The following is a 15,000-nucleotide window of genomic DNA, read 5'->3' on the forward strand; positions in this document are numbered from 1 at the left end:
ACCCATTTCCAACATGCACCAACTCCCATTTCCTCGTTCACCATACCCCCCATACTCTTTCCGTAGCCACCTCAAACCCCCCTCACAAAATTTACTGACCCCACTAACCCACCATTCAACACCCCTCACGGCCCATTTCCGACACCCACCCACTCCCATTTCCTCGGTCACCATACCACCCCACCATACCCCTCTCCATAGCCACCTCTAATCCCCCTCACACAATTTACTGGCCCCATTAACCCACTATGCGACACCCCATATGACCCATTTCCGACACCCACCCACTCCCATTTCCTCGGTCGCCATACCCCTCTTCGTAGCCACCCACACACAATTTATTGGCCCCATTAACCAACTGTTTGACACTCCACATGGCCCATTTCCGTTACCCACCCACTCCCATTTCCTCACTCACCATACCCCCATACCCCCTCCGTAGCTACGTCTAACCCCCCTCACACAATTTACTGACCCCACTAACCCACTATGCGACACCCCACACAACCCATTTCTGAGACCCAACCACTCCCATTTCCACGGTCACCATACCCCCCATACCCCTGTCCTTGGCCACCTCTAACCTCCCTCACACAATTTACTGGCCCCATTAACCCACTGTGCGACACCCCATATGACCCATTTCCGACACCCACCCACTCCCATTTCCTCGGTCACCATACCCCTCTCCGTAGCCACCTCAAACCCTCCTCACGCAATTTACTGACCCCATTAACCCACTATGCGACACCCCACTCGGCCCATTTCCGACACCCACCCACTCCCACTTCCTCGGTCACCATACCCCCCCCATATCCCCCTCCGTAGCCACCTCTAACCTCCCTCACACAATTTACTGACCCCGCTAACCCACTGTTCAACACCCCACACGACCCATTTCCGACACCCACCCACTCTCATTTCCTCGGTCACCATACCCCCCCCCCTATACCTCCCTCCGTAGCCACCTCAAACCCCCCTCACGCAATTTACTGACCCCATTAACCCACTATGCGACACCCCACTCTGCCCATTTCCGACACCCACCCACTCCCATTTCCGCGTCATCCTTGACTGACCCCATAGCATCGGTCGGCCCGGGGTGGACGTCCATGTGAAGCACGAGGGCGACCCGGCGGTGGTGTGCCTGGCCTTCCTGATCAACGAGGGCGGCCTGGTCAGCGCCACAGGGGATGATTCTTTGCACCTGTGGAATATACAGCAGAAGACACCGCAGATTGTACACTCACTCAAGTTCCAGAGGGAGAGGTGAGGAAGGGATGGGATGGGATGGGAATGGATGGGGTGGTATGGGAAGCAATTGGAAGGGATGGGATGGGATAAGAAGGGAAGGGATGGGAGTGGGAAGGGAACGGAATGGAACAGAAGGGAAGGGATGGGATAGGAAGGGATAGGAAAGGAACGGAAGGGATGGGATAGGAAGGGAACGGAAGGAAAGGAATGGGAAAGGAACGGAAGGGAAGGGATAGGAAGTGAAGGGTTGGGAATGGAAGGGAAGGGATAGGAAGTGAAGGGTTGGGAATGGAAGGGAAGGGAAGGAAAGGAGTGGGAATGGAAGGGATGGGAAGGGTAGGTTAGGTAAGGTAAAGGAAGGGAAGGGATGGGACAGGACAGGATGGGAAGGGAACGGATGGGAAGGGATGGGACAGGACAGGATGGGAAGGGATAGGAAGGAAAGGAAAGGGAAGGGATGGGACAGGACAGGATGGGAAGGGATAGGAAGGAAAGGAAAGGGAAGGGATGGGACAGGACAGGATGGGAAGGAAAGGAAAGGGAAGGGATGGGACAGGACCGGATGGGAAGGGATAGGAAGGAAAGGAAAGGGAAGGGATGGGACAGGACAGGATGGGAAGGGATGGGACAGGACAGGATGGGAAGGGAAGGGAAGGTTAGGTCAGGGAACGGAACAGAACAGAAGGGAAGAAAAATGAAAACACTCCACCATTTCCACCACGCACCCCCCATACCACTAACCCCCCCCCTTCTCTTCCACCCAACCCCCCCCAGGATCACCACGCTCCACCTGCCCTTCCAAAGTCGCTGGCTGTACCTTGGGACGGAGCGCGGCAACATCCACATTGTCAACATTGAGAGCTTCACCCTCAGCGGCTACACCATCAACTGGAACAAGGCTATTGAGCTGTGAGTAGGCCTAATAGGAGTGTGACTATTGTGTTTAGGAGTGGTGTTAGGCGACTATTTGACACCCCACACGGATAGTTTCTGCTACCCCACCTATTGCTACTATTACTACTACTACCATCATTGCCTTCTCTGGGGCTAGTAGGAGTGTGACTATTGTGTTTAGGAGTGGTGTTAGGTGACTATTTGACACCCCACACGGATAGTTTCTACTTCCCACCTATTGCTACTATTACTTCTACTACTACTTTTACTACTACTACTACTACTACTACTACTACCATCATTGCCTTCTCTGGGGCTAGTAGGAGTGTGACTATTGGTTTTAGGAGTGGTGTTAGACTAGTATTGGACACCCCACATGGATAGTTTCTGCTACCCCCACCTACTACTACTACTACTACTACTACTACTACTACTACTACTACTACTACTATTTGCAGGTCTCGCAAGACCCATCCTGGTGCTGTGGTCCATCTAAGTGACTGCCCTGTGGAACCTGGGAAGGTGGGTGTACTACTACTACTGTTACTACTACTACTACTACTACTACTACTACTATTTCTCTCTCTCACCCTCTCATTGCCGCATCATCTGGGCCTCTCAAAATGTTTACGTTTTTGTCTGTATCTTTGGTGTTTTACGAGTTACTTTATTTTTGAACATACGTAAAGATGCGCCATTGCTTCCTCTATTACCCCCAATAAAGCACTAACCTCGGCGTTCCCTCGGCAGCTCCTGATTGGCTACGAGAGCGGTCAGCTTGTCTTGTGGGACTTCAAAGGGCGCACCGCTGAGGTTCGCTACCATTCTGCCGAACCACTGAGGTAAGCCGTGTTTTTTGCCTGTATCCTCGCTGTTTCTTCAGTTATTCTGTTTCCGAAAGTGCGGTTAGGTGCGTCTGTGTTTGGTCTATGTTGGTGTTTTATTCCTGTTCATATATATGTGTTGGCTATTGAGCTACGCTTGGAAGTAGCGCAGGATTGGCTAATGTGTCTTGTTGGCGTCTCAAAATGTTTACGGTTTCGCTGATATCTTTGGTGTTTTATGAGGTAGTGTAATTCCAAAAGTACGGTTTGATGCGCCAATGTTTTGTTTGTATGTGTTTAAAATCCCATGAATTTCTATCCTGACCTAAATCTGCTATGCTATAAAATGTTAGGCCACGTTCACATAACTGAGGCGCTCCCTGCTGTAGTGAGTCAAGCGACACACATTAGAAATCGTTTAATTTTTGCGGTGCTTACAAAACCGTTGCTCTCCGAACTGTAATGAGACAAGCGACGTCGCCGGCGAACACCAAGCTGACAATCCCTCATTCCTTCTTGTATCTGCTTCCTCAACTTAAACTTACTCATTGTGAACTCATGAGTGCTCTCTCTCTCTCTCTCTCTCTCTCTCTCTCTCTCTCTCTCTCTCTCTCTCTCTCTCTCTCTCTCTCTCTCTCTCTCTCTCTCTCTCTCTCTCTCTCTCTCTCTCTCTCTCTCTCTCTCTCTCTCTCTCCAATGTGTTTGTTATGGTTGGTAAACTTTCTGTATGGTTAATAACTTTCTCCCATTGATCCGCGGCAATCTTGCCATGATTTCCGGTGTTGCCTGGTCTGTCTGCCCCGGGCACACCGGTCAGTGCCTTATCTTTCTGTGCCCGGTCCGAACGTTGCCTGGGTACTCCAGGAATAGTTGAAAAAGCAGCCTTACACAGAGCATATCATCAACAGCTGCGTGATGATATCTAGTGCATCCCTTTTGCTGGCCAGGGCCAGGATTCACTGACGAGTTACGGCGTTCGTAAGTCACAAAAAATGTCTTAAGGCAACCTTCGGCTGCTTTGGGCTGTTCGCTAAACAGTTACGACATTCTTCCGGCACCGTAACTTTGCGGCAGCTCCAGCATGGCGTAAGATATCGCGACCCGTCCGTAGGGCAGATTTTCTCCACAACACAAGGAGGAATGAAGAAGAAGAGGAAGACCCGCTGCCAAAATAATGAACAAAACGTCACAGTGCTATCAAAACATTGCTTTATAAGGACGTGTCAACCGTATATAATACCATTCACTGAATATGTGGTGACTGTGAACTCCTACACTACTGAATCAAATATCCTGCCGTAAACACTCGTGATAATATATATGGAGGGCTTGAAATGCCCGCAGGAGATCCACCAGGGGGTAATGTGGGTACTCATACATGCTCGGTGAATAATTTAGTCTTAACGTGTAGTTTGTAATACCTTAGACCACTAGCACAACCAAGGATGGGCCGGGCCACACCCGTTTACCGTTGATGAGGTTTCAGGCCCTGCACCCCCAAAGTTTCCCTTGTCTTGTCTTTTTCTCTGCCCTCCAATCTCCCTGAACATATTTCTGGGTGTCCCCTTGCCATTGTTTAGCAGATTTTAGCGACCTATTTTAGAGACAGACTATTCATTACTGGGTAAATTATCATGTCTTTTTGTGGAGTTAGTTATCACCAGGAAGCAATTATGAAAGTACTAGAGTTGATTTGGTGAGTCTCATACTTGGGTTGACAGCTTACTCTCCTCTGTAACGCTAGTCTACTATCCCCAGCGGCAATCATAGGTTACAACTCTAGCAGAGTTAGGTTACCGTCCACTAGGTTAAAATGAGTCTGTTAGTTTGTAAATAGATTTGGGGGTGAAGACGGCCGGACAATATATGCCGCAGTGCTTGTTATAGTGAATTCTGGGGTAAATTTGCTGTTGCACTTTCATGGCTGAATTATTGTGGTACTAAACAGAGCCCCATTAAAATGCATCATAACATACCACAGGAAATAAGTAACATGCATCTCAAATAGACTGCTCCTGCTAAGCAATGACCCATTCTTTGCACCATGCATCATGTTTGTTGGATATTTTGGTAATTGAGTCATCCCATGGCTCATTCTTGTCTCAGTGATGTATTAAGGTATTACATTTACTATTTAGTATGCTAGTTTTACTGGGTGTTATAGATGATGTGTCTAGTAAGGGTAGGGTGAAGTTGGGGGCATACGCATAGCTGTGTGTGGCCTCGGTGCTCATCTCCATCACATGGTAACCTACTGCTGGTGAATTAGCAGCCTAGCAACACCCGCCAAGGTTTGGTTCATCACCCAGTTGTGTTCCCACTCATAGTTTCATTGCTACTATAATTGAAAAAGAATTTTATGATTTTAGGTTGAGGCAAAATATTTATATATATATTGATATTTATTTCATGTTAAGTGAAAAATATATAATTACTTCATTTTCTACTTATAGCACAACATTAAAACCAGAAAATAAAGGTTCTTTGTCCTTAGACTATAAAAAAAATCTTTCTCACCTTGAAATTCAAGTTATGTTTTGGGTATTGACAAGAAAATAATGTTTCTGTTTTTAACTCATATATGCACTTTTTTCATTTATGTAACCTAACCTTACTAAAGTACTGACTCACATGTTGCTGGCACACGTTGAGAACATAGTGAAAAAGTGGGCATTGATATATACATTATTAAATATTTAAATGTGTTAAATAGTGTACTGGCAATACAATACAGGAAATCATCGAGCAAATTGGTGTATGGGTGTTTCGTTAAGAACCTGGCAGAGTTCTTCAAAGACAATGGCACTGCCCACTGGCAAAACACATTCCACTATACCTGGAAAATTTCCACGGCGACTGTTGGCTCCCAAGATATAGCTGGAAGCCAGACTCTTTCTCCAGTCATCAGAGTTTTGAGAGAAGTCTTGGACTTTCCAGGATGTGACACACACACACACACACACACTCACATACACACAAACACACAATTATATACTTTGAGAGTAAAAGTAGTAAAGTTGGGGGGATACGCAGTAGCAGCGCATGGCCTCGGTGCTCATCTCCGTAACATTGGCCCTTGAGACTGTGGTGGAAGGGAGCCCCCATTACCCGGGACACAGGGCCAGTGTGATATCTGGGTTACCACATATCACCTTCCCCAGGTACCCATTTATCGACCAGCCCAAAAGGGAGGATGAACAGCTGCGTGAGCTGCACGCCGACTGCCCGGGCCGGGATTCTAACCCAGGCCTGCGGAGTAGAAGCCAGGCACGCTAACCACTAGACCACGGAGGCGTATAACTTTGAGAGTGACACAGGCTAAATGAGCTTAATTATATTGCTTTTGAAAGTCACTTAATCTGACTTCATATATATAATAACAACTTCTTTAGTAATATAATTAAAGAAAGAACTGCTGGTATACATGAACACAATCACAACTTAAATTGTGAAAAAGGGGAGAAATTGTCTGACTAAAAATTACCTGCAGGACAATATGGCTGAGCTTATTATACACTTAATAACATGTAAAGCATATAGCACCGTGGTGAGCAGTATTTGGAGCAATTCTTCACAGTCTGCTATTAAACATCTTTTTATATGTTATTTCCAACAGAAAACAATTTGATAAATTGCAAATACAAAACATGTTTGAAGAAAGCAAAAGAGACCTTTAGTGATGCATAAGAAATACAGAATTTCATGCCCTGCAATATTCAACAAAGTCCTGTAAAGCTCCAGCGATTGCAGTCATTCTGGTTGAAACTATTCAAGGAAATCTACACATTTCTGCAAACTATCCAGTAATATATGCTTGGTCTTGCTTCTTCAGAATCTTTTATCTTGTGTCTCCTGCCTGGAAGTTTAAGGGTTTGCCGCTGCACCGCTGCTGCTGGGACATATGGGCTGCCAGGTGTTGTGGCACCCACTACACTTACAGGTCACACTCACTCTCCTGGAAAAGGAAAGTTATTTGCTTGGTCATCATAACCAGGATCATAAGAGAGAGAGAGAGAGAGAGAGAGAGAGAGAGAGAGAGAGAGAGAGAGAGAGAGAGAGAGAGAGAGAGAGAGAGAGAGAGAGAGAGAGAGAGAGAGAGAGAGAGAGAGAGAGAGAGAGAGAGAGAGAGAGAGAGAGAGAGAGAGAGAGAGAGAGAGAGACTGGCTAGTAGTTAAAGGTTAAGAAGCAATGAAGTAGAAAGTTTACATAGTTAATAAACTTAATCTGTGGAAATGAAGAAAACAAAGAAATACAATGACTAAGTTATAATAGTGAATTTAAAGTATCTATGTTTTAATAGGAAGTTAGTTTATCTCAAGCACTATGAAAGAGCTTTTTACTTATTGTTATTGCACTTATAGTAGAGCGACAGTGTTTTAAGCCATAATACAGCAAGCTGCTCTTTGGAAAGTATGCTGTTTTATCTACTTCCCAATATCTGAGCAGCTGACAATGTCTGAGCTCCACTCCTAATCCTAGCCACATTGCTGGGCAGTGCCCTGGTGGCAAATCTTAATGACTGATATGTTTGCTAAGCTCTGCTGCTCAGTAAATGGCCTCACCTCTATGAAAATACTGAAATGACATCACGTACTGAAGTGTGTGTGGCCCCATATCCCTTCCCCTCCATGGTGAGATAACTTTTACCCACAGAGGAGGCCAAAACAGGGTAATGAGACTGATCATGGACAACTTGGAGGACAAAGTCATGGCTAAGAACTGACAGAAAGACAGGTTTATAACATTACCTAAAGGATACCTTCATGCAGGTTAACAAAAATGTTTCACTCACTGGCACGTTTTAGCAACAATATACCAAGCTGACTCTCCACATGACAAGTGACTGGCTTACCTGAACTTCCTCACTTCACCTCCGTACTCCCGGTGGGGCAGACAACATCGCCTGCCTCTGTCACGGGCCACGTGCTGCACTGCTGTTGAGCTTCCTGTGATTGGCTACTGTCTCTAGAGTACGTATGTATCGAGCGCTGCCATTGGTTGAACGAAATATGTCAACAACACACTACGCCGTCTGTCGGCCGGAGTGTGAAACAGCGTTAAGGCAGGAAAATCTAAACATGGCGGACTTAAGATTTTTTGGGGAATCGCAAGATACGACATTCTTATTTCCGCCATATTGGATCCACTTAAGATTGTCGTATCTGCGAGGCATTAGTGAATCTGGGCCCAGGGTTGTCCGTTAGCCTCCTCTTCACTGCCACAGGTGTAGTTTGTTTCTGTATACAGGCAGTCTGCGTATCCCAGTGCCCAGAAATCCTTGAATACAGCTTCTGTGTTGGCATGACCCACAAGATCACAACATTTTCTAAGGCACTCACAAGGGGCACAACTTGGCGGGCGCCAATCTTCCTCCCGGTACACGTCGATGTATGCTCACGGCCGAGACTTGGTCTGTGTTTGGCTCCCCGTTTTGTCCAATTAGACTCCTCCTTCTGGCTCCTGAAGGTGTTGTAAGTGTTGGGAGGCCGATGGCAGCTTGTGTACGACCAGGAAAAATATTACTAACACAATGTGCCATTTTATGACTTATTGAAATTCACATGCGATATATATTTCACTTATGTGTGAAGAGAAAAAGGTTTTAAAATTTTCTAGTCCCTGTCAAATTGCATGAAAGTCTCTATCTCTATTTTTCCACCTTCCTACAAGCTGAAGTCTTTCAAGCGAACAGTGTCAAGATAGCACCTCTTGACCTCGGGCATTCCTCTGACCACTGTCTGTACATATGGGCTCAGCGAAATACTTCCCTTCACTAACATGTATTGTATAAATAACAGAACCAACTCATTCTAAGCCTCACTTCTTTTATACTAGACCAATAATGCTACCATTTACTGTCACTAATAGCAAATCAATAATAATAACATTTACAAGTAGGTATAATAATAATAATAATAATAATAATAATAATAATAATAATTAGTATTGTTATTTCCATAAAGAGACATATATGTTGTTGCAGTCTGCTCCAGGTCTGACATTATAATAATAATAATAATAATAATAATAATAATAATAATAATAATAATAATAATAATAATTAGTATTGTTATTTCCATAAAGAGACATATATGTTGTTGCAGTCTGCTCCAGGTCTGACATTATAATAATAATAATAATAATAATAATAATAATAATAATAATAATAATTAGTATTGTTATTTTGCTCCAGGTCTGACATTATAATAAGAATAATAATTATAATAACAATAATAATAATAATAATAATAATAATAATAATAATAATAATAATAATAATTAGTATTGTTATTTTGCTCCAGGTCTGACATTATAATAATAATAATAATAATAATAATAATAATAATAATAATAATAATAATAATAATAATAATAATAATAATAATAATAATAATAATAATAATAATAATAATTAGTATTGTTATTTTGCTCCAGGTCTGACATTATAATAATAATAATAATAATAATAATAATAATAATAATAATAATAATAATAATAATAATAATAATAATAATAATAATAATAATAATAATAATAATAATAATAATAATTAGTATTGTTATTTTGCTCCAGGTCTGACATTATAATAAGAATAATAATAATAATAACAATAATAATAATAATAATAATAATAATAATAATAATAATAATAATTAGTATTGTTATTTTGCTCCAGGTCTGACATTATAATAATAATAATAATAATAATAATAATAATAATAATAATAATAATTAGTATTGTTATTTTGCTCCAGGTCTGACATTATAATAATAATAATAATAATAATAATAATAATAATAATAATAATAATAATAATAATAATAATAATAATAATAATAATAATAATAATAATAATAATAATAATAATAATAATAATAATTAGTATTGTTATTTTGCTCCAGGTCTGACATTATAATAATAATAATAATAATAATAATAATAATAATAATAATAATAATAATAATAATAATTAGTATTGTTATTTTGCTCCAGGTCTGACATTATAATAATAAAAATAATAATAATAATAATAATAATAATAATAATAATAATAATAATAATTAGTATTGTTATTTTGCTCCAGGTCTGACATTATAATAATAATAATAATAATAATAATAATAATAATAATAATAATAATAATTAGTATTGTTATTTTGCTCCAGGTCTGACATTCGGCTGCCTTCTTAGGCTACTTGAGCAGGTCGTGAAGGAGGTCCATACACTGTTTCAACAGCTTATAATAACTATTGAATCATGAGTATTATTATTATAATAATAATAATAAGAATAATATCCAAGCACTAATAATGATGGCCAGCCAAAGCGTTGTCACAGATTCTCGAGTCCTGGAAAACAATATTTTTTTCCTTCGTGATTGTCTTTTTTTATGAGTATTGTTATTTCCTTAGAGTGCATGTTTTGTTTGTGTCAGTATGTGGGTGTGTGCACAGGTGGTGCGTTTTAGTGTGTGTGCCATTAAGCTGACTACAGGCAAGAAAGAACATTAGGCTTCCAGTGTTTCAACATAGATTTCAGCGTTCTGTCTCCTTAAACTACTGACCACCAAATTTATTTAGAATGTGGCGGTTTATAGTTTTTCTGACAAACTTATTCCTATCAAAATTCCATTATGAAATGTGATACAATCAGTGGAGTGAGGTAACAACACAGTGCTTGCCTGTTATCGCCACGGGCTCCGAAAGGCGTACGGGCGGCTGCTGACGGGCGCCGTTTGCCTCACTACAGTTTGGAGAGGAGCGCTGGGCAGCGTTTGAATAAAGAGTCGTCTTTGTTCTTTTCCCAAGCCCCCACAGTTTTACGCATTCATCCTTTAAACATACACTACAATATGCAGCCAGAAATGGCCTATCTCAGGAATATAAGTACTCACTCTTCGCCGAGATGCCGCTCGCCTCAGTATAGCACGGAGCCGCGGAATTGTTCCTTGCTGGCTCTTAACCCCTTCACTACGGCCGCCCCAAAACGCCGCCCCGCCCCGCCCCGCCCCGTATCCGGGCTGGCCGCGCGCCAAATTTCAAACGTCGCTTCTGATTGTAACAAGTTTTGAGCCGTAATTTCAACGTAATCATCAAGTATTACATATAAAAACATGCAAAATTAAATGGTGCTCATAGAGAAACATTAATTATTGGATTATTTTGAGATGTAAACATAAATACACACACACACACACACACACACACACACACACACACACACACACACACACACACACACAGAGAAACATTAAGTATTGGATTATTTTGAGATGTAACCATAAATACACACACACACACACACACACACACACACACACACACACACACACACACACACACACACACACACACACACACACACACACAGAGAGAGAGAGAGAGAGAGAGAGAGAGAGAGAGAGAGAGAGAGAGAGAGAGAGAGAGAGAGAGAGAGAGAGAGAGAGAGAGAGAGAGAGAGAGAGAGAGAGAGAGAGAGAGAGAGAGAGAGAGAGAGAGAGAGAGAGAGAGAGAGAGAGAGAGAGAGAGAGATACACACTCAGACACACACAGAGAGAGAGAGAGAGAGAGACATTATTATAAATTAATTACACACACACACACACACACACACACACACACACACACACACACACACACACACACACACACACACACACAGAGAGAGAGAGAGAGAGAGAGAGAGAGAGAGAGAGAGAGAGCGCATGCATCTAATCCCCACTAACACACCTCCCAATCCTCCTAATCCCCTTATAAAGCACTCAATCCCCTTATAAAGCACTCAATCCCCTTATAAAGCACTCAATCCCCTTATAAAGCACTCAATCCCCTTATAAAGCACTCAATCCCCTTATAAAGCACTCAATCCCCTTATAAAGCTACTACTACCACCATTACCTTCTCTGGGCCTAGTAGGAGTGTGACTATTGGTTTTAGGAGTGGTGTTAGGCGACTATTTGACACCCCACATGGATAGTTTCTGCTACCCCACCTACTACTACTACTACTACTACTACTACTACTACTACTACTACTACTACTATTTGCAGGTCCCGCAAGATCCATCCTGGTGCTGTGGTCCATCTAAGTGACTGCCCTGTGGAACCTGGGAAGGTGGGTGTACTACTACTACTACTACTACTACTACTACTACTACTACTACTACTGTCGTGCCGTTCATGGGCACTCTTTTTAATTAATTATGTAGGTTCATTATACCTCAAAGTAGAATTAATTATTGATCATTTAAACCACAGAGTAAAATTAGTAGTTTATTGACCCAGTCTTCTAAGGCACCATTATCGCTTTTGGGATCATCACCTGTCCAAGTGATACAGGTACCATGACTTTAAGAAAGTTACTTGAGGTAATTACTGTTTAGGGATTCTGATGGTGAACTAAGGGTCATAGGACAGGGTCCACTTATTAGAGGTTAGCTTACGTATTTTACATCACTAATTACACCTGTAATACCATGAACACAGGTTAACATTAACACCTTAACCTAGCATGCACACATGGCAATAAGTAGCACCAACATAATTGTTTCCGCCCACACGGGGAAACACAGACTCCACCATTCCTCACCTTAATTAAGTCCTAACTAAACTAGTGAGTGTTTGCGCTTATCCATTGTTACCCCTGAGAACAACACACATACCACCCTTTTGGCCTTCTCCTTCCTTCCTCTCTTCACACACCCTGCCACAGGCAATCCCCCACGACGCAGCTTCAAAAGTGTTTACTGCTGCATGTTGGCCTTGGCCTGGACGACGCCCAGCTTCCCATCTGTCAGGCTTGCCTTTGGCGCACCTGAAAGGGGCGATGTCGCTCGTGAGAATCCCAGTCTCAGTTATAGTATTCTAGCCAAGTGAGTTGAACACCGTGAACAGTTCTTTCCTCACCTGAAAGGGGCGATGTCGCTCGTGAGAATCCCAGTCTCAGTTATAGTATTCTAGCCAAGTGAGTTGAACACCGTGAACAGTTCTTTCCTCACCTGAAAGGGGCGATGTCGCTCGTGAGAATGAGCTCGCTCCCACAACCTAGTGCGAGGAAGGGGCGTTAGTCTCGGCCCCAAAATGCCTTGGTGTGACGTCACGGGGTGACAAACTGACCCCAGGTTAGGCCTGCTTGAGACCTGAGATTTCTCTGGTAGGCTTCCTATATCAATATAAGGTCTCTGATATTTTATTTCCGTTATAAATATTTACCGTTCTCCCGCAATAATTAAAAGAAGGCAGATTGACCACTTTTGGCAACGATACCCTGTTTTGACCCCTGACACCTCTGAATTTTGTTGGCACTACAGATTGTAGGGGAGATATGGGAGCACAACAGCCTCTTGGTTTCAACACCCATCTCTTCCCTCTCGCTCTCTCTCTCTCTCTCCCGTCTCTCTCAAACTTCTTTCTCTCTCTCTCTCATACTTTTCATTTCTTTCCTCCTTCTCTTGTGTACTTCCTTCTTTCCTTTCTCTCTCTCTCTCTCTCTCTCTCTCTCTCTCTCTCTCTCTCTCTCTCTCTCTCTCTCTCTCTCTCTCTCTCTCTCTCTCTCTCTCTCTCTCTCTCTCTCTCTCTCTCTCTCTCTCTCTCTCTCTCTCTCTCTCTCTCTCTCTCTCTCTCTCTCTCTCTCTCTCTCTCTCTCTCTCTCTCTCTCTCTCTCTCTCTCTCTCTCTCTCTCTCTCTCTCTCTCTCTCTCTCTCTATATCTCTGGTTGCGCAATCACCCCAGGTTAACTCTATTTACATGGGGAAAAATACCATTACAATTGTAGTACATTTCGGGCCATTACACTACTACTACTACTACTACTACTACTACTATTACTACTACTACTACTACTACTACGATTTCTCTCTCTCTCACCCTCTCATTGTTTAGTGCGCTACGCTTGGAAATGTCAAGGCATATCACCAGCTGATGTATCTTTTTAAACCTCTCAAAATGTTCACCTTTTTGTCCATATCTCGGGTGTTTTTTAAGGCATTTTATTTTTGAAAACACGTAAAACTGCCTAAATGTTTTGCCTACATGTGTGTTTTATCCCCGTTTGTTTACGTTTGGGGGGTTAATGTGCTATGCTTGGAAACGTAAACGCACATCACTGGCTACCGCATCTTCTGGGCCTCTCGAAGTGTTTACCTTTTAGTCTGTATCTTTGGTGTTTTTTGAGTTAATTTATTTCTGAAAACATGGCGAGATGGATCAATATATTGTCTACGTTCTTGTCTTATCCCCGTTTGTTTTCGTTTGGGGGTTAATGTGCTATGCTTGGAAATGTAAACGCACATCACTGGCTACCTCATCATCTGGGCCTCTCAAAATGTTTACGTTTTTGTCTGTATCTTTGGTGTTTTTTGAGTTACTTTATTTCTGAAAGCACTGTTAGATGGATCAATATTTTGTCTACGTTCTTGTCTCATCCCTGTTTGATTTTGTTTGGGGGTTAGTGTGCTACGCTTGGAAATGTAAACGCACATCACCGGCTGCCGCATCATCTGGGCCTCTCAAAATGTTTACGTTTTTGTCTGTATCTTTGGTGTTTTACGAGTTACTTTATTTTTGAACATACGTAAAGATGCGCCATTGTTTCCTCTATTACCCCCAATAAAGCACTAACCTCGGCGTTCCCTCGGCAGCTCCTGATTGGCTACGAGAGCGGTCAGCTTGTCTTGTGGGACTTCAAAGGGCGCACCGCTGAAGTTCGCTACCATTCTGCCGAACCACTGAGGTAAGCCGTGGTTTTTTGCCTGTATCCTCGCTGTTTCTTCAGTTATTCTGTTTCCGAAAGTGCGGTTAGGTGCGTCTGTGTTTGGTCTATGTTGGTGTTTTATTCCTGTTCATATATATGTATTGGTTATTCAGCTACGCCTGGAAATGGAAACATACAGGATTGGCTAATGTGTCTTCTTGGTGTCTCAAAATGTTTACGGTTTCGCTGATATCTTTGGTGTTTTTTTAGGTATATCAATTCCGAAAGTACTGTTAGATGCACCAATACTTTGTTTATATGTGTACAAAATCCCAT

The 15,000-nt window shown here is 42.4% G+C and overlaps 1 protein-coding gene across 1 annotated transcript in view; it reads left to right on the forward strand.

Annotated features, from left to right (window-relative positions):
* The window catches only part of LOC126989252 (syntaxin-binding protein 5-like), a 71,666-nt gene that overhangs the window by 36,908 nt on the left and 19,758 nt on the right, over positions 1 to 15,000 (forward strand). Inside the window, exons 3-8 of the mRNA XM_050847900.1 lie at positions 1,087 to 1,269; positions 2,029 to 2,163; positions 2,607 to 2,670; positions 2,899 to 2,990; positions 12,024 to 12,087; positions 14,612 to 14,703. Of these exons, the coding sequence (XP_050703857.1) occupies positions 1,087 to 1,269; positions 2,029 to 2,163; positions 2,607 to 2,670; positions 2,899 to 2,990; positions 12,024 to 12,087; positions 14,612 to 14,703 (630 nt within the window). The remainder of the gene's footprint in view (positions 1 to 1,086; positions 1,270 to 2,028; positions 2,164 to 2,606; positions 2,671 to 2,898; positions 2,991 to 12,023; positions 12,088 to 14,611; positions 14,704 to 15,000) is intronic.

The sequence above is a fragment of the Eriocheir sinensis genome, unplaced genomic scaffold (genome assembly GCF_024679095.1).
Source record: "Eriocheir sinensis breed Jianghai 21 unplaced genomic scaffold, ASM2467909v1 Scaffold111, whole genome shotgun sequence".
NCBI classification, from domain to species: Eukaryota; Metazoa; Arthropoda; class Malacostraca; order Decapoda; family Varunidae; genus Eriocheir; species Eriocheir sinensis.